Here is a 20,387-nt window from a genome sequence, read left to right as displayed (position 1 = left end):
TTTACTTTTTACGTACTTGTCACATTGATTCAAATTAAGTAATGACTTCTCCATGTTTGTAATATAAAAATATTTGCTTTGTAAAATACAAACATTTAATTTAAGTAATGCTCTTCTGAAATCAACTTCACACACCTCTGCCATCTTTTTATCCATGTTATCAGTTCTTTCTTTTTCAAGTGAAGATCTAATCAACAAATCCACATTCCTTCACCTTTCATCCACTCTCCCACCTTTTTCCTCTCTCTCCCAATCCCTTACCCTGGCAATTCTTATCAGATTTTCATTTTACTCCTCCCCTTTTACCAGTAATCCTGTAATTTTCTATTTGTTTGAGGTTTTTTTCCTTGTTCTTTGTTTTTCTTAACTCTTCATGGCCATCCCACCATACGTAGAAGGATGTCTGTCTCATCCATATTTTTAAAAATCCTACATTTGACCTCACTTTGCTCTCGCATTTCTGTGGAGTTTTCCTCCTGTCCATAACTTCTAAAATAAAATAATGCATTGCCTGAAACAATTACCTCAGATGGCTTTCTGCCAACTTCACCTTTTCCCAAGTCATCTTCAATTTTGGCTGTGTACACTCCGCTCAGCAATTCTGAGTCACTATTAATGATGTGACCGAATCTCAGGACTCCTTCCATCTCCACAGCTGGTGGTATTATTGATCATACTGTAACTCTTGAAATCTTGTCCTCTCTTGACTCTCCATCTTTTCTTGTTTTCCAGATCATTGCCAATTCCTTAACCTTTCTTTCAGCTGTGGGAGATCACCATCCTAGCTTTCTCTTCCAAAAGATATCTCACCAGACTCTATTTTTACCTCTTATTATTCTACTGGTGTGTTTTCTTAGGTGATTTCTTGTGATTGCATCAATGCAACTGTCATCTCTACAACGCAAGTTCTCCACTTCTCATTACACGTACCTGGTTTCCCCTTGAGCCTAAACCATTAAAGTCAAGATGAGCTTCCTGAATTCTTTCTATGATTTTATCAGCCTTTGTATCCTTTCCCAGCATTCCCCTTTACTGCCATTTTGAATAGAAGTTAGGTGCATCCATTGGGCACTCATCTATAATGTTATCTTGTGTCTTACTATGCAGTTCATTGTTCCAAGCTGACGATGCCATTTTCAGTTGCCCATACATCTCTTTCTCTCAGATAGTTCTTTCATACACGCCTTTCAAGCTTTCTTCTAGAGAACTATCACCAAAATAGACTGTGAAAAAACCTGTGCAGCCTTCCTTCAAAGTTATCTCAAATCCCACTACTTTCATGATGCATTCAGGAAACAGAATTGGTATCAGTCTGCGGCATTTTCAGTGGGGAGTGCTCTTTCTAATTTATTTGTAGATTTGTAAATATGTTGCATGCTACATTTCACAGTACAGATATCTAGTCTATACTAAATACATACTCACTCTTCCTCCTTTCTTGTTTTGTACTTCAATTTCTCTTATAAATATTACAAGCTCTTTTGCTTTAAGAACTGCCTTTTTGGGTGTGCACAGTAACCAGGACAATATCCCTTGACACAACAAATACTACTAATTCATTTTTTTTAGTTCTACTCACATGACACTGATGAGATTTCCGAAAACACTTATTCTTCCTGGACACCTGTAGCAACGTATACACAACAATAAGACTCAGTGCTAAATAATGTGATGGCAAAAATGTAATTAAGTTCAAAGATGTCAGATGGTTTGAGGCATTCATATTGTGGCATGATGTCAGCCCACTTCACCACATTAAAATAATGTAAAAACATAGTTTGAAAACCAAACCTATGCAGTATTGCATACTTCAGTCCAATCAAAATCTTTTCACAATCAGGATTTCACCTCTATTTTTAGGATAGTGAGGCAGATAGATAGATAGAGATTCCCACTGCTGCCAGTCAGAGCTGTATATATCAGAAGAGGAAAAGGGGATGGAGAAGTACTTATGTTCCATGTATATACAATGCCAGACGTAATAGGATCACAATTAACCACTAGGTCACTCAGATGCTATGACAGTAAACGGAAAAAACAGTTGAATTAAAGTTCATTAGGGAATATTTTTAATTTAATTTCTTAAAGATGTAAGAATCCCAGGCCATTTCAGATCAGCATATTCTAATTTTATATAAAACCAAAAAAACCCCAAAATATACACCTCAAGCTCACTGGATTGCATAACTTATAAATCACAAGAGGGTTCAGTGTGAAAGGTGATATGAAAGTGTGAGTTGTCAACCACCGTCGCAGCTAACTGAGCGTTTTGTTTATTCTCTAACCAGATTCTGCTTCAGGAGTCTGTACCACAACTAATTAACCATAATGCTTTATAATTGTATAAACAGAATATATAATAGATCTGTATGATATATAATTAATACTGCCCTTAAGGAAAGCTTTTGTAAGTCAAACCATGTGCCGTTTGAGAACTGACTCTTTATGTTCTCCCTTATAAGGCAGGTATATTTCCGTGCCAGAAGAGCTCGGGGAACATTCTAGAAAATAATATTCGTTAAGGGCAGCCAGGTGTTTTCTTGCAGGACTGACTACTGAGAGCCCCATCTCTGAAGCTGAGGTGGTTGCAGCTGCCTCTGCTCCTTCCTTTATGCAGCCCACAGTGAGGAAAGGGGCTTTGGTACAGAAATTTGTCTGGTTTCAAAAGATCAAGCTCACTTCCTGTGGTCATGCAGTAGTTATTTCATTATTCTTGAGTTTTGTCAGCCTTACTTTTCTGTATTTTTTTTTGTATATTAAATTCCAGGCTCAACTCCGTCATTGCTAGTGAACCTGCAAGATGAGAACAAACCCCCAAACAAACACAAATATTTTGTTTCTGGATTATGACCCATAAATAAGCACAGCCTGATGTGGCTAGAGGATCACCATTCTCCCATTTGGTGTTTGATGTGCTTGTCCTTCCCATGAAAAAAGAAAAGGATACACAGGAGTTCAGGAGACCTGGAGTATCACCTCATTAGGTGAGGGCCTGCTTCCTTGAAGTGACAGAACAGGCAACATCCATCTTTAAGACCTGTTCAATCAAAGGTGTGGAAGTGCCATGTCACCCTTATGTGGGGACCAGAGCTTTGTGTGTCCCAGGCTGTGGCTGGTAGAGAAGTCTTGAAACACCAGGCTTAGCAGAGCTGGTTCAGTCTGGTAAAAGACTCCACTAGACTGTTTTCAGAGAAAACCTGTCATTGTAAGATGCTAATCAGAGCCAGCAGCCATCCAAGCACACCAGGATGGGAAACTCCCATCTACCTAGTACTCTGCTAACAGTCTAGTTGGAGATCCATTTCCAAGGACCACTGTGCCTTGGGGTGTTGGTTCACACTTTGGACATCTTAAATGTACATGATAGAAGAAGTTAATATGAAGATAAGTGGTTTGCTGAAAAAAAAGGAGGAAAATGGAAAGAAAGAGAAGAAAAGAAAGAAAGAGTGAGCAAAGAGCAGAAGCCTCCTTGATCTAGCCACCACTCGGCTGAACGAGAGGCACAGGTTCACATTACGCTCCTCTGGAATGATAATCACACCCTTCCTCAAGCCTGACACACCACTGGGAGGATTATCTTTGCATGGCAGCCTAGATCCTTCTCATTGATAAAGCTGCTGTATCTGAGAAGTATTTGGCAGAACTGTTGCCATATATACAAACAGAGGAGCTGACTCTCCTAACCTCAGAGGCTTGGTATGGGGAGTAGCCTGTATCAGCTTTTGTGCCCTCCAGATCAGCTCTACAGATTACCCATGTAACTGGTAGAACAAACCACACAATTTCCTTGGGGACCTTTGAGGTGGTTTTATTAATTGGTTTCCAAACCTTTCGAGGTAACATTTTTAAGGTAACAAGCTTTTTCTTCTTCCATTGCTTTCCCACCCACATCCACTTCTGAATTCAGAGCTGTCTTCAGACGCCTTGTGAGCTAAGAAGTCACAAAAAAATTCTTTTTTTTTTCCCCTCTTCTTTCTGAAATTTAGAGATACAGCTTCTTCTACCCTTGCATGATCAACTGCACTTCTTACTCCCTTTCTCTATACTTCTTATGATGCGTTATCTCACATATCGTCCTTTTTCCAAATATATCTGATTAACATTCCCTCTTATGCTGAGAGAGACACACTGCCTGCTGGAAAAGCCAAAGTCATAACTCAGTACTATAGGAGAAGGTCTTCCCCTTGAGACATTTCATCCTGGGCTATAATAACTGAACAATTACATCAAAGAGTTGAGTTTCTGCATGATGACACTGACTTCAACTGTCTACCTGAATGTAGTAGTTCTGTCTCCACCAGTAGTGGTCACATTATATCTCAAGCATCATGGAAATTATGTGTACCTACGTCTACCTGGCTGGCCAGTCCAAGTTTGCACATGACAAGCTTGGAAAGCATTTCTTCAAGTAATGTGTAAGCTTTTTGTCATTTAAGACTGAAGAATCTAAAGAAATTATCCAAAAGACACAATTCATTGGAACTGCTCAGATTGCTCAAAGAAAGAACTCTTTATGGGTAAATAACACATATAGATAGATTTGCCAAATAACGCTTTTCTTTCCAAGGACCCATAAATCTCAGATTACTCTTGAGAGTAATAAATGTTGCAATAATGCTGTTCTTGATTACAGGCAAGACTATAACAGCTCTGACTGGTAGCGATTCCATAATTACGTTTGATTACAGACATGCTCCTACTGTACCGATGCACAGGCATTATTTGTTGCCTTTTATCAGTCTCCTGGATTCCACTGGAGACCAAGAACACACCGTGCCTGCATACACAGCTTACTCAGCTGCCTTCCTCAGAGCTTTGTCACTAAAGCGTAGCATTTACTAGCAGGACCTGTGATAGTTGGGCGTGCAAAACCTTTCATGGAACTGTAATTAGAACGCTATGTAACTAAATCAGTGATGGCCACTTTCTAAGAGGATCCTGAATTTCAGCAACTCTTGAGGGGTCGATCTTGCAAATAAAGTTTTACTTCACAGCACAGGGGCTAAAGTTACTCATGCCTTTACTATATTACAGTTACAGCAAGAACCAAAATGACAATGAGAGATAAAGAAAAACTACATCCATAATGTTGTCCATGCTTCCTACTACTACAGAACTTAAAAAAGGAAAAGCTCCATTAAGTCAAGTAGTCTTCCCTCTCTCAACAAACAACAACAAAAAAAATCATGCCTCACAATTTGTTCTCCAGTGCTTTGTTTATTTGGTATTAAATGACTCATGGAATAAGGTTTCCACCTCTCCCCGTGGGAGATTATCCCAGCCGCTGAGACCTACTAGCAGTTCCCTTTCTTTTGTCTCTCCTTTAATGATGCCTAAGTTTTGCATTCTATTTTAGTTTGGGATGTAAAAGCTACAAAGGAAATTCACATCCCCAAACCTGCTTTTAAATGCAATTAAGGCTGTGACATGAACCCACAAACCCAAGGAAACATGCAGTTAAAACAGAAATGCATCATATATTTCACTTAAATACCGTGCCACCTCAACGGTATACTTTTAAGCTAACTGCACGCTTCCTTGTTTTTACAGGTTTGTTCCTTAGTGTTATGCAAATGCACCTTTATTGTATGTAAATTAGCACTAGGAGAACTGTTAAAGCCTGTTTTATAGCTGTCACACCAACAAACCACATTTACAAGTAAATATTTGTTCTACAGGCGAATATATTACCTGCCTGGAAATAATAATTATTTATTTCCGGCGTTTTGTCTCAGTACTGTGACCCTGCCCTTGTATGCACAGCAGCTCTCAAAGTGGAACATCCTTATCAAGAGTACGTCACTTACGGAGTAGCAAACCCTAAAATTCTTTCAACAATGTGGCTCTCATACATTTTATTCTTCTCACCAGGCTACAAAATTTATTTAAGAGAATATTCTCCTGCTTTGAAGATGTAGAGACAGCATGTTTACTCCCCAGTAGTGGTTGTGGAATCCACTCCGTCACTCAACAGCATCCCATTTGGCTGGTAACGGAGCAGTGGTGACAAGCTCCAAATAAAGTTCGGTGCTGTTTGTTGTGCCTAGGAAGAAAGATGGTGGTGAACAAGGCTTTATTTGTGAGCAAAAGTAAAGCAGGATAAATGGAGAGGTAGAAGAAATCCAGAGAAGAAATCTCTGAAATGAAGGTTGGAGTTCCCGAACCCTCAGATTTGCCTTTTGAATCAGTATTGTCAAAATGTACCCTTATTAACACCAGCACAAACCCCCCAGCTAGGGCACTGGTGTGGTAGAGGCATTCATGATTATGCAGTTCAAAGAGAACAACAAAAAGCCAGATATAAACCAAATCAAGAAATCTTAATGGAAAGATGTCAGGGACTCTACTATCCGACACTTAGAACTGTTTTAATGGATCATAATGGCTTCAAATCTACCTCATTAAGGGGATGCTGCTCATTCAAAAAGTAAAATGCCATGTAAGTCAAAGTACTATACAGCACATTTGTGCTTTCCTGATATACTTAGCAAGGTCGCTGCTCACATGAAATGATGTCTTTCATTTATTATATTTGGTATGATTAGTAATAAATATAACAATATAAATATATTTAAATTGCTACTGGTATTTGCATACTGTTTCTACCTTTTCCATTCAAGATACTATTGCTGTGCATACTTCACATAGAGTACCTATGCTACTCTGAAAACATAATTTGTTTCCTCACAGATGGTTCTATGATGTAGCATGAGGGTGTTTTATAAGTAGGAAGAATGATTTTCATTATGTCCGTGCAACATGAAGTGTTGCATTATTTAGCTATTATTATTGATATTTTACAGATAAGACACTGGCAAGAGAAATTAAGGTAAAAAATGCTATAAGTGTCCGTTACATTTGACACATCAGGTTATCAGAACGTTTACCATTTTACACTGTTTCAATCAGCTTCACTTTGGTGTATAGCAACCACACAAATTTGACCGCAAGTGTCCTCATACTGATTGCCCTGAAGTGGAATAAAGGGAAAACAAACCTGCAAAAGCCCTCAGCTACACCTGTGAAATAACTTGGGCTTAGTCCCAGCTGTGCCAAATGGATTTTTTTTCCCAGATGATGACCTGGGGAAAGGGGATGGAGACGGTGATTGAGTCAAGTGACCAAATTCGGAACAGTAACATAGGGCAGGGTTGCTGGCTGGAGAAAACTCAGCTTCTCACGGGGTACAGTCTGACATGGTTGACTTGTTAGCTAAAGGAAAGTGTTGAACGGAATTATCTGTACCAATGGACAGACAGAAAAACTTCAGACTGAATGAGGAGCCTGGAAAGAAGGATTGGTGATTTTAGCTGAGTTGAATGTTTGCCTTTAGGTTAAACCAAACGCCTAAGCAATACATAATTCAGAAGTCCCAAGTAGTTGGCCTGTTTTCCTGAAGAAGAGAAGAGGATGTAGCAGCAGGTCTGATTCCAGATGAGATAAGATTTTGTTATAACAAAAGTAATGGTTAATGGGTGGGTTCTGGTTTAAGTGAGTTATTCAGTATCACAAAAAAATCTTCTGGCAGACAGGAAAAAAAAAGACAATTACCCAAAATGGTATTCAATATTCTTAAGGGAAAATCTTACGGTTCTTATTCTGTATTTTCCTGGCTTGTTCATTATGCAGTCCTTATTCATAGCAACAATCCTGGGCACTGAATGAAATACAGTAACAAGTAGCATCTGACTAAAAAGAGAGCACTACAATACCGTTTTGTTGAAATTCAATGCTAAAATTAATTCTGAAATTTTCCGTTTTGTGAATATTCATAAATTGTAATTTGACCTAGTATAAATACTGTTTGGCTCCATAAGTCTACCATTCCTTTACTTAATGCCTTTTCCCCATCTCCAAGAAAACAAAGACATGAGGAAAGGAAATCTAACACTTGACCACATATTTGGCCCTAAATTGGATGATCAGCAATGTGAAGGTAAGTCCTCAGTAGTGGGTTCCCTTTTGTTATTGGAAGATAACTTGAGCATGTAAAGACTTGAAAGTCATCATGAGCTGGAAGTGCTTTAAGTGCCACTGAACGGGGAGACAAGTTTTGCTTGCCTCTACCTGCCCCATTTTGGCTCCTTCTCTCCTTTATTCTCCGTGTCTGAATCCTGGCCCTCCTACCCCATTCCCAAATACTCCTTTTTAATATTTTTTGTTAATGTCTTGTCCCATTTCTCGCTCCTCTGTGTTTCACCCAGACTTCTCAACTCCAACCTTTTCCCTGGTGAACATCAACAAAACCAGCAGCGGGAATAATGACTTTGTATCAGCAACCCTGGAGAATTCGAGGGCACAACTGCAACGTAAGTCCCGAGAAGCCTGTGCTGAGCCTGACAGAGAGTGCTCAGCTGACCTGAGGAGATCACATCTGTGCCATCAAACATTTGGGAACTGTGAGGAGATGGAGCATGGCTGATGAAGGCAGTGTCCAGCTGTCAAAAAACCTTGTAGTAAAAATAATTCCATATATGTTGTTTTTCCTGTGACTGGCTTATTCTAGCTAGAACTTTTTTAAAAGGCAAAACAGGCCAAAAACTAAACCAACACCTCCACAGCTGGAGATAGACATTTTCTAGGAAAATTTACAACTCCTGCTTCAGCAGAGCTACTCAGAACCAGAAAGCAGCATTTCACACAGGGGCCCTAACTACAGGTGGTGCTCCCATTCCTGCCTAGGGCTGCTCCAACTGCACAATGGCAAGCTTATTTTAGACCCAGTTTTATCATCCGAGAGCTGCACCTTGGGTTGTTTGGGGTTGTTCTAGTCTTTGGCCGCAGCTAAATCTTTCTAGTCATCTCTTCCAGAATATTACTGTGATGTAAGTACTTAAAATCTTACTTCTCTTTTCCCAAATGTAATATTCCCAATTGTATATTAATTACAAATAAGTGAAATAATACAGGGAATGGATCTGAAGATAAATGCACTCTTTCTCATTACTATTTTGTGTTAGGCACTGTGTGAAAACCTTGGAGACTGTCACAAAGGGCTTGTTTCTAAGTGGAATGGGCAAAGGGCAGCAAAGAAAACATAGACAGAGGGAGGTAAGAGAGAAATAAAAATAATGAAACAAGCAGGTAGATAGACTGGGAGCAGAGTATTGATGGCCTCATACCCAGGTAAGTGCCTAGAAACAGAAGATATGTCCAGATTTGAAGAGGTTTTCCTCTCTAAAACCTTCAAGTAGGTTCCTACTGCTAAGGATTAGGATTGCACTGTGTCTAGTGACTGCCTAAACCTTCTTGGTTTCCATGGCTCATGGCACTCAACTAAACCTGTTTCTGCCCTCGAGAGATGAATCCGTTAGTAATGTAATAGAGGAGAGATGTGCGTAGCTTTGCTCCACACTTGCCTATCGTTGCCCCACTCCTTGGGTTCACTCCCTTGCTCCCATGCTCTTGCTGAGGTGTATAATTTCCACTGCTTTCAGGATGCCTCTCCCAGAAGCTGTGCTGAGGACACCCGTGTCTCCCAAAAGCATTCAAGTTTCAGAAATACCTGTAACCTCCAGTGTAAACTCCCTAAGCACATGCTGTCTTACAAGGTAGCTTCTTAAAATGGAAATGAGAAGTAAGAAATACCTCTTACGTGGCTTTTGAAAAGTTGTCTCAAGGTATTTAAGGCAAACATGCATTTTTGAAAGATATGAAGATTCTGATAGGAGCTCAGTTTTCCTTTCACTTTCCCTGTTATATCTTCTCCTGAATATTACAGAGCAATGGTATTCCCTGAGGGAAGTGCTCTGAAACCTAGACCAAAAACATAATGAAAAATTCAGTAGCTGGCAGGCCACTTTAAAATAAGGAAGAATACTTTCTTCATCTCTTCTGAAATCAGTTTCCTGGGCATGTGGCATGGTGTTGCTATACTACATACGCTAATTCTAGTTACGAAAGGGATGAAGATGGAAATATGTTTTGGGGAGCGAAGTCTCCCCTGTACAGCTGCTGAAACTGCTAACAGCTTGACTGGAAGCGGCCCCAGTGGACCTTTTCTTCTATTGCTTGCTTTGAAGGCTATGCAGGTGATGTGTCAGTTGGTTTGGACTGTAAGGTTACAGCATGGTCCTAGGTTTGTTTGGAAAGGAAGACTTGCTACTGATATTTTAGGCTGCTACGTCCCATTGATTAGGGGTTTCTTTTTGTATTGGGGCTTGTGGGATTTTTTTTTGTCACATGTTTACCTTGTCTTTATGCATCTGTTCTTCCTGTTCAAACATCTCACTTGTTTTGATGGGGAAGAACATGCTGCAATTACTTGCAGGGATTGTAGAATAGTGTCTAAACAGCTAAATCCAAGAGTTATACTAGTTTATCTTCACTTTAATCTGATGTATCCCTGAGCACTGGCAATAGCTGCAACATATCACCTATTGCCCTGGTCAGCGATGCACCTTCTCTCTCAGCTGACACCTACTAACTTTCCGTCTATGAGACATTACTGTATAAGCAATGTTATCTGACAAAGTTACAGATAAAGGAAAATGCGCGTACTGTTTAAAACACTACTGATACCAGTGTGGGCAGACTACTACAGGTGAATGTTTTCCAGCCATTTTGATCCCAGTGCAGTGAAGCAGAAAAAATAAACTAGATGATAGACTTCATAAGCAGTGAGTAAGCACAGTGCAAAATCCTTGGGGGAAAAGTCTCTACACCACAGTTACACAAACAAAGTTGGCTCATGCTAGCAGAAAAAAAAGACTGGACTAATGGAAAAATACATGTTTGCTGATTTTTCTTAAAATTAATTTATACGACTGGCTTTGTTGTCTGAGCACATGTTCATGTGGATGTGGGGTGTATTATTCCAACCCCTTCTGTAACCTAACCGCGGTGACTGCATCACATGGTGCTAGTGCAAACACAGTCTCGTTAACAGCCCATGAATAGATGCATTTTCCTAGAATACAGTTTCTCATTGGGACTACCGACTGGTTCCTGGGCTACTGGGGGATAAGGATAGGTAGTGACAGCTTCGGCAGTACAGAGTAAGTGTAGTACTCTGAAGTGTGCCACAAGACATTTATGAGTGTTGATCACATACATGAAAAAAGGGATATAGTTAATTCTGTGACGCTTTTGCTTGATTACTGATTGACTCAAAGACAGTATCTTATACAGTAAAATATAGCTTGTTAAACAACAACCATTCTACTTCTGTCTATATTCTATGTCCTTTTCGCTCATTTAAAGCCTGCACTTTGAATCTGAGTGGCCACCACACTAAGCTGGCTTCCTCCATGACACAAGACTCACTGCATTTTTCCTTCACCTCCATGTCCATCCTATTTGCATCAGATCCAACATAAACACTGTTCTCTTGATGGACTCAGCTCAACCCACCTTTCTAAACTTACAGCCATTTATTTTCTTAGCTATTAAGCTACTCATCTTAATCTTTTATTTTCTTTCTGACCCATTGTCTTATCAATTCATCTAGTGGGAGCTCTTTCTCCTAGAACAAAAGCACTTTCTCTAATATCACTGTAAAACTTTTTATTTTCCTCTTGACATTGTCTGAAAAGTGGTTTTGGATGCACATTAGGAAAAAAGTCGTATAAATTTCATGTACGCTTATATGAAATGACACTTAATTAGAATTTGAAGATCTTTTAGCAAATCTTGATCTTTTAGCAAAAGGAAAATTACTGTAAAGGCTTGACAGTCACATGTGATGGATGTGAATAAGCTCCTGCAGGTAATTTTGGCTGTTTCTGAGCCTTGCTTGCATGGGAGCAGAGGAAGAGGGGAAGAGGCAGAGAGCCTTCTGGCACTGGCGTGGTGCACGACCTGGTTCAGAGTACCTGCTCTCTTTAGTCAGTATTAAGTGGGCATCCTCATGAAGCAAACTTTAAACTCAAGAGCACACCCCGGTAACTCTCCCGAACAGGCCCCCGGGGGCTGCTCTCCTGCCTTCCCACCGACTGCCAGGACACGCCAGTACTCCCCATTCACCCAGCCCCGCGGGCTCCGGCATCCCACCGCAGCGTCTCCTGGAGGCTCCCCCGGCCGGGCACCCCCGGCGCCCGGCGGGGAACCAGCCGAGGAGGCCCTCTTTACCGGCCGCTTGCGCAGCCCGCGCTGGGCGGCCCGGGCCGGGGCAGCTTTGCGGTGGGAAACCGCCCGTTGCCCTAAGGGAAGAGCTTGATGAGCGCAGCGGCCCCGGGCCGGCCAGGCCGCCTCCGACGGCTCCGAACGCCAACGGCCGGTCCGCGGGACAGCTCCTCTCCCCCGGCACAGGCCCGCCACCTCCGCAGGGCAGCCACACACCGGCAGCAGCCGGGCCACGTGCCGGCGGGGGCAGCCGCGCCCACCGCCGCCGTACCCCGCCGGTCCCGCACCGCCCCGGCGAGCACCACGCCGCCGCCGAGCACCACGCCGCCGCCCCGACCGCCTCCCCGCCCCCCTCCCCGCCGCTGCCACATCCCACATCCCACATCCCACTTCCCTCAGCCCGCCTCCCCCGCCGGCGGGCCCGCCCCCCGCCGCCGCGGTACCGCTCTCTCATTGGTTGAGAACGGAGAGCGACAGGGTCGCTGGGCAATGGAGCCTGAGCTGGCGGAGTGGTGGTGGCCAATAGGCGCGCGTGCCTGCCGCCCCTGCCCGTCGCGGCCGGGCGTCGGGGCGGTGCGTTGCGTTGCCATTCGGAGGCAGGGCGGCGCGGGGAGCGGGTGGTGTTTGCTGCGGGTCCCGGCCGCCGGCGGGGGCAGGAGCAGGAGGTGGCTGCGAGCGCATTCCCCCCTCCCCACCCTACCCCCTCCGGCTGCCTGCGCCCTCGTCGCGCCCCACCGCCGACCGCCCTGAGCCGGCAGCGCTGTACGATGTGAGCGGCCGCGGGGCTCGGCAGCGCCCCCGGCGCCCATGACGCTGGGGCGGGCAGCGATGGCCAGGGCCTGGCGTGTGAGCAGCCGCCGTCGCCGATAGGAAGCGCCAGGGGCAGCTGGGCAGGCGGTGCGGAGACTCCCTCGGGCCGTGAAGCGCTTGTCCCGCCCCGCCCCCTCCCTCATTTCCTCCCCCTTCCCCCCGCGGCCGGTGCATGCGGGGCGCCGGGGGCTGAGCTTGGGCCCCCCGCAGCCCCCGGAGCGAGTGACCTGCCGGGTCCTGCGCATCCCCGCTATGTCCTCCTCGTCCAGCTCCTCGCAGACCCCTCCGTCCCACCACCAGCCCCCGCCGCAGAGGATGAGGCGCGGCGCTGCCGGGTCCCCGACTGCCGGCGGCGGCACGGCCGGGGGCCCCGTTAACGGCGCCGGGGGAGGCGCGGCGGGGACCAGCCGGCTGCTCCAGCCCATCCGAGCGACCGTCCCGTACCAGCTCCTGCGGGGCAACCAGCACAGCCCGACCCGGTCCCCCTCCGCCTCGGTGGGCAGCAATACCGGGCCGGGGGGCGGCAGCGGGGGTCGCGGCGGAGGTAGCCCGCCACCGCCCAGCGCGACGCCGCCGTTAGCAGCGGGAGGCGGCGCGGCGGAGCCGGGCAGGGTGAAGGGCAGGCAGCGGCGCTCGCCGGAGACCGGCGGCGGCAGCAGCAGGAGGAGCAGCTCACCTGAGAGACGGAGCCCCAGCTCCCCGGTGTACAGAGGTAAAGCACCGGGACAAAGCCGGCGTCCCGCTTCCCTGCCCCTCCCGGGGGTGCTGGCCGGGCTGGGGCCGCCCTGCCTCCGGGCACCCCTGGCCTCAGCTCCCCGGTGTGGGGAGTGCGCCCTGCCCCCTCCCCGGGCCGGCGGGGGTGGGAGCCCGGGGGACTGCCGGCCCGGCCCGGCGGGAGCAGCCCCGCTGGAGTCTTATAGAGCGGGTGGGGGGGCGAGGGTACCCACCCCCGAGGGAGCGGGGCAGGTGCCGTGCCCGGGTTTGCCCTGCCAGGAGGGCAGCCGAAGGGAGAAAGCTCCTCGTCCCGCCGCCTGCCCCCGACGACGGGGGCGAGCCATTAAATGTCATCCTCCTCCTCGGAGGGCGAGGTGGAGATCCAGCTTAGGAAAAACACCCCCGTCCTCCCCCCGCGCCGCCTGCCAGCGCCGGTGTCGGGAGGAAGTGCCCCCCCGGCGGAGCGAGGGCGAGCCCCGCCGCCCCCGGGGTCCGCCGCCGGCTCCCCCAGCCCGGCCCCTCTGCGGAGGGGAGCAGCCGGGGGCTCCAAGGCCAGTGCTCCGGGTCCCCTCTGCCCTTGCGCACGGGCTCTGGAAGTGGAGATGTGCAATAGAGGGACGAGTCTAAAATTAACCCGCTTCCCTGTCCACAGGTGTAATTTAGTACGGGTTGCTAATGGGTTAGATGTGTATCTGGGGTGTCACAACCCCGGTCTTAAGTGTGTGTTAAAACCAAGGCTCAAACACTTTTCCTTTTTGCAGAGCTCAGTTTCCTAAAAGACTTGCATTTGTAGAACACCTTAGGTTGAAATACGTAATAATTTCAAGTACAGGCTCCAAAACAGAAAGGAAATTCCCATATTGAGATGCTTAAAAACAAATAACAGTCTGCCTCCTTGTGATATTTAATCCTTGAGACTGTAAAACAAACAAACAAACAAAACACCACCCCAATGTAGCCAAAATAGGCCTGTAAAGTTTAAAATGTAAAATTGATTCCCAGTAAGTCCAACTTCACCTGTGTCAGGTTGTCTGTTAAATTATTGAATGTGTTAAAGTGGCAGTGGCCATCTTTCCTCCCCCCCTCACTCCCCCGTTCCCCCATCACTTTAGCAGTTGAATGAATCGACTAAATGCACTTTTTATGTTAGCCTGCTGTAGCTATCAGGTATCGCACATCATCTCTTTCTGGGAACGTTTTATGTGGTTCAATACCCCTTGCTTGTTTTGTCCCTTCCCGAAGTCTTACTGTGCTTCATTTCTGTAGCAAATTGTGCTCGGTGTTGGTTGCAAGTGTGTTTTGTAGCAGTGGAATCTGTTACCTTCTCCCCACCCCTCCCCTTTCAGTTTTAATGTGTAGTAAAACCTTACAATCTATAGTATTTGTAACTCTGGCCAATCTATGCCACCAGGATGGTCCTAGGATTCGGGCAGCATTTTGCAAATGAGCAAAATGTCACTGCCAATTACGCAGGGAGTTAATTTACCCTATACAGTATTTGTGCTTATGCAGATGCCAGTTGGTTGTGATGTAATCTGAAGAGAGATGCTTCGTAACTTATTTCTCAAAAAGATTATCTATTTATGCAGAAGTTTTTGCATGCTTCAAAATAGAATTGAGCTTCAGTGGTTTTGCTTCATTCAAGCTCTATTTAAAATTTTAAAGATCGTTTTTTTCCTGCAGTATGAAAAACTAAATGTGGATTTCCTTTTTTCCTCCGTCTTTAACTTTTGGAAAATGCTAATGCGAAACTGGGCAAAACAAAAAAAATCAGCACATATGAATAGTGATGGTGGTGATGATGAATACTGTGAATTATTTAATTATGGGAACCTGGAGGAAAACATTGTAGTGGTGCAGTGTGTAAAGGTCTACGCTTGAGGTGTATTGAAAAGGGAGGAATGTGGGCAGTTACCTGCAAGCAAGGAAAAATACTGCAAAGCTGTGAAGTATTTCATTATTATGTACAAGTTTTTTGTTGGAGAGGAAATCTTAATTTTAGAAAGTGGTTTCAGTCTTGTTCATCTGTGGGCTGTTTTAGCCTTAATAAATCAGGCTATAAATTAGTACTGAATGACTTTTCCGTCATTAAACTTGTTTGAGCTTGCCTCACAGTGAACTGTGTTAGCAGCAGACACGGCTTGATTCGGTTTAATGAGTGCAATGTATAAAATCATAAATGGTCCGTCAAGAAATGCACCCTGTAATCTGTATGCGCTGCGAGGAATTTGTTCCCCCTCCTCCAGGTCAAGCCAGCTGCTGCTGCAGAAGCTGACATCCTCTAACAAATCCTGAATGAATGAATGAAAACAACGTGATTGCCCTAATAATGACCACAATTGCACACGTCAACAGCTTTATTTCACCGAAATACAGGCACCATTTTCTAGCAGGCGAGGGCAATAAGATACCCTATTTTTTCAGTCTTGCAAATGAAAAAAAGGTTACCAAAAAAACCCCCCAAACCTAGAGCTGTTTCTGCACAATTTGGAATATAGTTGCATGCCATAGGGCAGGATTTTGTCTTTGTTTCCCTGCTTCTTCTCAGCATTTTAGTACATGATGTATGGATACTAAAAACGATGTTTGTAGTCTATATGGTGATAGTAGTATATAGAAAATTGATTGCTGATCCAGAGGACTGCTGCAGTAATAATGGAGGACTCGGGGGGGAAAAAAACAATGTTCTGTTTTCAAACATGGTCCATCTTGCTGCGGCTTGTTAAACAATGTGCTACTCCAGCTATTTATAGTTGTTATCAGTATGCAAGTCTTGGGGAAGCGACTTGATTAATTTTTTTTGTTAGTTTTTCAAAAGCATTTCCCACTGCTGTAAAATGTGAGCTTAGGCTCTAGGTATAATCCTGTTGTTTTCCTCACCAGTGCAGATCTGTTTGTCTTTGCCTCTGCAGTCTGACTTGGGTTGTTCCACGAATACACTCGTGCTGGAGACTGCTTACGAATTTGATGGATAGATGTTTTTCTCTTCCTAAGCCACCTGCCCCTTCCTCACCTCATTTCAGCCTTTTCCAGTATAGATCCCTTGAATTTGTCTACCCTACCGAGCTATTTTGTTGTGGACATTTTAGTGATTTGCCAGAGGTTCTTTTTATAAAGGAGATTTCTGTGAAAACACTCCAGATTTGAGCCTCCACAGGTCAGAGCAACTACCATTGCAGGTGTTGACATCAGTACTACATGAATGAAAGCAGCATGCTCTATTTCTTCTCCCATCATCATCTTTTCTCTCCCTTCTTCCTAGGATGCCATGAATGTTTTTGTTCTGCAGCAAAACCCTGTGTGTTTAGAACTGAAACTTTAAGTTTGATGATATTTACTTTACGCAAATTTGGGGATTTGTAGTTGTTAGGAAGCCATTGATGCCAGTATTTGTGTTTGGTTAGTATTGATACTGAATGGATGAGAAATCACGAATGCTATATACTAACTACAAGGTGCTAAAAAAGGAAAAAAGAGGGGGGGGAGAAAAACCTTCTGATATTGTAGGATAAACCTGCAATGTGTGAGCCTACTCCTTTCCTCTTTTTTTTTTAAACATGTTTGTTCCTTACTAGTAGATATGTTTTTATAGCCTGTATTCATGTTTTGGAGAGTTGGCAGTGTAAAAAGTGTGTGGTTGAATGTAACAACACATGGTTTTCTTAGAGGGATTATATCTGATACATCTCTGATCACATAAAAGTAATGTCAACAGAATGTGAGGCTGTGTGGTTTATGACAAAAGACATTCCAATAATAATTCAAAAAAACCCCTTGGACAAGTCAAACAAAATGTATTACTTGCTTGTGAACACTTATGTTTTACAGAAAAAAAGCAAGCAAAAGTTTTCTTCCTTGCCTTACCTGGATAAAATCAGTAGTTTCTGTTATTATGTAAAGTAGCCTGTATAAATACGAGAGTGGATTTCCTGTTTAGTTTGTTTTTTTCACATGGTATGTAATGTTTTGTATACAAGGACAGTGTAAATGACTTCAGTATGATTCAAGCTCAATATTGCTTTCATCAAATGCTTTGATTTGTTTAGTGTTAACACTGGTGGTACTGTAATATTATGCTTCATATTTTTCTAACTTTCACTTATGTAGTTTATAGTACAAACTTTTTTCCATATCAAATTTTGGAGGCAAAGGTTAGTTTTAAGGACATCTGAAAAATACTGTAATCAATTTGGCTGCTAAGGGTTCCCAATATCACAGAATCACAAAATAACTCCTGAAGAGAAAGGAATTAAAAAAAGATGCAAAACAACTGCATAACTCACTTCTGAGTAATAAGTATGTGTATCTGTTATTGTGTTAGTAGATAAAAGTCTAGTGGAGGGAGGAGTGGAGTAAGACAGACAATATTGCTGATCTCTAGGCTTGTAAGGGATATCAGTATTTAAAAAACCAAAATTCAGACTTCAAAAGGCACAACTATTTTAATATCCTGGATTCAAGCCATCCAATATTTTGACTTCACAAGCATTTATACCAGAGATCAAGAAGATCTTTCTGTTATTTCTAACAAATGTAGGTAAGGAAGTAATTTTTGTGACGCTTCCTATTTCCTGATGCCTGAATAATAGCAGTATTCCCATAATTGTATGGCCAAAACAGTTTTGCTCCAGCTTTGTAACTCTCTCTTCCCAAAATAGCTTTCACTGGAATATAATATGGTGAAAGAAAAGACACCAGCTAAATTTGAACCAGTTGTCTTGAACTCAAAGGCTTTTTAGTTACATGTTTTAACATCACTTTTAAATGAGAATGGTATATTAGATGTCCTTAATAAACATGTTTCATAAGACAAATCAATTGAGCTTCTTGCAGGTGTTAAAACAACTGCAGGAAAGAAAAATAGAAAGGTATTTTCTCCGTTGAACTTGAATGATATTGTAGCAGGATGTTAGCTATTAAGAAAGCACCCCCTGCCCCATGGAAAAAATAACTTATAAAGTATATGTATATATCTATTTTAAATCACTACCTGGCCTTTAATTCTTTGTAGGCAAGTATTAGCGTGTTAGATATGGCCAAACTGAAGTTACTTGCCAACATCCGTGCATAGTAAAACAGTGGCTAATACTGTAATTTGTTTTCAAATTCATGGTACCTGTTTTTTGTCCTTTTCTTTCCCATGGTGGTGAGGTAAACAGAGGTTCTTAAAATGTATCTTAAAATGCAGGGAGGGTAGATTAAGGGATTGTATCTTAGAATCTTCCAAAAAAGTCAGTGTTTGCCAAATATAGACTGACACATAATGAGTTGTTGAGCTTTGCTATATTGCTAAAATTCACAGTGGAAAGCTAGTTATTTCTAAAATGGGCATTATGCTACTACTGTGGATATCATAATGAAAAAGGAGAGCTAACTGATACAGTAATTCTGAAATTTCAGTTCAACCTGGACTTGAAAGCAATAGTTGTAACAATGCAAAACCTATTGAAAATAAAGTACGTGCTCCTCAATGTTTCAGTTTAAGTGAATATTTGAAATACTTTTTTTATGTGACTTCATCAGTTGAGTAATTATCTTAATCTGAAGAAGGTAATGTGTTTTTTTCCACAGTGAAAAATGAAAGTTCCTGTTTGAATCGGTTGGCAATATCTTCAGTAGAGAAAAGTGTTGCCAACACTTGACACAATGGTTAGTTCTCCATGCATATGTTCAAGAAAAGTTGTTAATATAGTAGGGTTTAAACATCGACTAGCAGAGAACTGGATATTAAAGTGAAGGAAAATGGATGTTTTTACCTTCCCTGCTCATTTGGTATCTGCACTACTTATTAGCTGCTGCTGCTGTATCCTACCAAACTGTGGACTATCACCCTGTTAAAAACAGATCAGCTTCCTCTGATGAAGGGGTGGGGGGGGCAGGCGACCCTGAAGGTAAGGGTGTCTACATTCAAGCAATAACTGTTTTCTGCACAATTTGTAATTAGGGATTAACCTAACCAGTTGGTGTTGGGTCAATGGAAGATGGTTTTGATGGAAAGTTTTCATTTTTTGTAGTAGTAGATCTCTTAATTAACTTTCCATATTAGATATTACTGCTTTGGAGACAATATATACTTCCCAGTAGGTCATAAAATGTTACGAGCTTGGCTTTTGAAACCTTAATGCAAGATATTATTTAGTGTTGCATGTGCCTGAACAATAAATGATGACACAGATGTTGGTATTTAGCAGCTGTGAAAGTTAAATCCTTATAGTGTTAAATTGAGGAGTAGCTGTTTGCAATGGATATTATTCTCTGAATCAAATGCAAATGAGTGATTAACAACACTGGTTCTTACATGCCACATATTTTGCACAACCTGAAACTAGTTTTAACCAAACTACACACTTTATTTCCTCTTTAGGAAGAGCGTGTCTCTTATTTTGCTCATAAGAGTGGTGACTAAGAACAGTACGATAGTAGTTCCGTCATGGTTTTTGAATCACCTAAAATCCACTGTAGAATATTTTCTTCTCACTCTGCCTTGAGATAGTCTAAGCTGAAAAAATATTTTAAATGTCCCATTCCTTGAACAGTGCAAGTCACCTGTTTGAACAAGGTTAGATTCATCCTCCTTTCCTATACTCTCACCACCAGGCATTAAGCAAGGAGGTTAGTTGTAGACACACTTCTGAATTTCAGGAATTAAGACTCATTTCTAACTGGCTTGACTGGTCATTGCAAGATTGCTGGCATTCATACTACAAACTTGAAACTCATTTCTGTAGCTATATGAATTTTAATATTGTTTTAGTAAGTATAAATCTGTCTTTAGGAAATGTTTTCTGTAACAGTAACCA

At 43.0% G+C, this 20,387-nt stretch overlaps 1 protein-coding gene across 4 annotated transcripts in view; it reads left to right on the top strand.

The window, feature by feature from the left end:
* Positions 1-13,011: 13,011 nt before the first annotated feature.
* The window catches only part of GLCCI1 (glucocorticoid induced 1), a 68,348-nt gene continuing 60,972 nt past the window's right edge, over positions 13,012-20,387 (top strand). For all 4 annotated transcript variants that reach the window (XM_068405331.1, XM_068405330.1, XM_068405333.1 and 1 more), the window contains exon 1: positions 13,012-13,585. In XM_068405331.1, coding sequence (XP_068261432.1) covers positions 13,126-13,585 — 460 coding nt within the window. In that variant the 5' untranslated portion in view covers positions 13,012-13,125. The remainder of the gene's footprint in view (positions 13,586-20,387) is intronic.

The sequence above is a fragment of the Nyctibius grandis genome, chromosome 7 (genome assembly GCF_013368605.1).
Source record: "Nyctibius grandis isolate bNycGra1 chromosome 7, bNycGra1.pri, whole genome shotgun sequence".
NCBI lineage: Eukaryota > Metazoa > Chordata > Aves > Nyctibiiformes > Nyctibiidae > Nyctibius > Nyctibius grandis.
The sequence above is the reverse complement of the archived record's forward strand: the minus strand, read 5'-3'. Positions and strand labels throughout refer to the sequence as shown.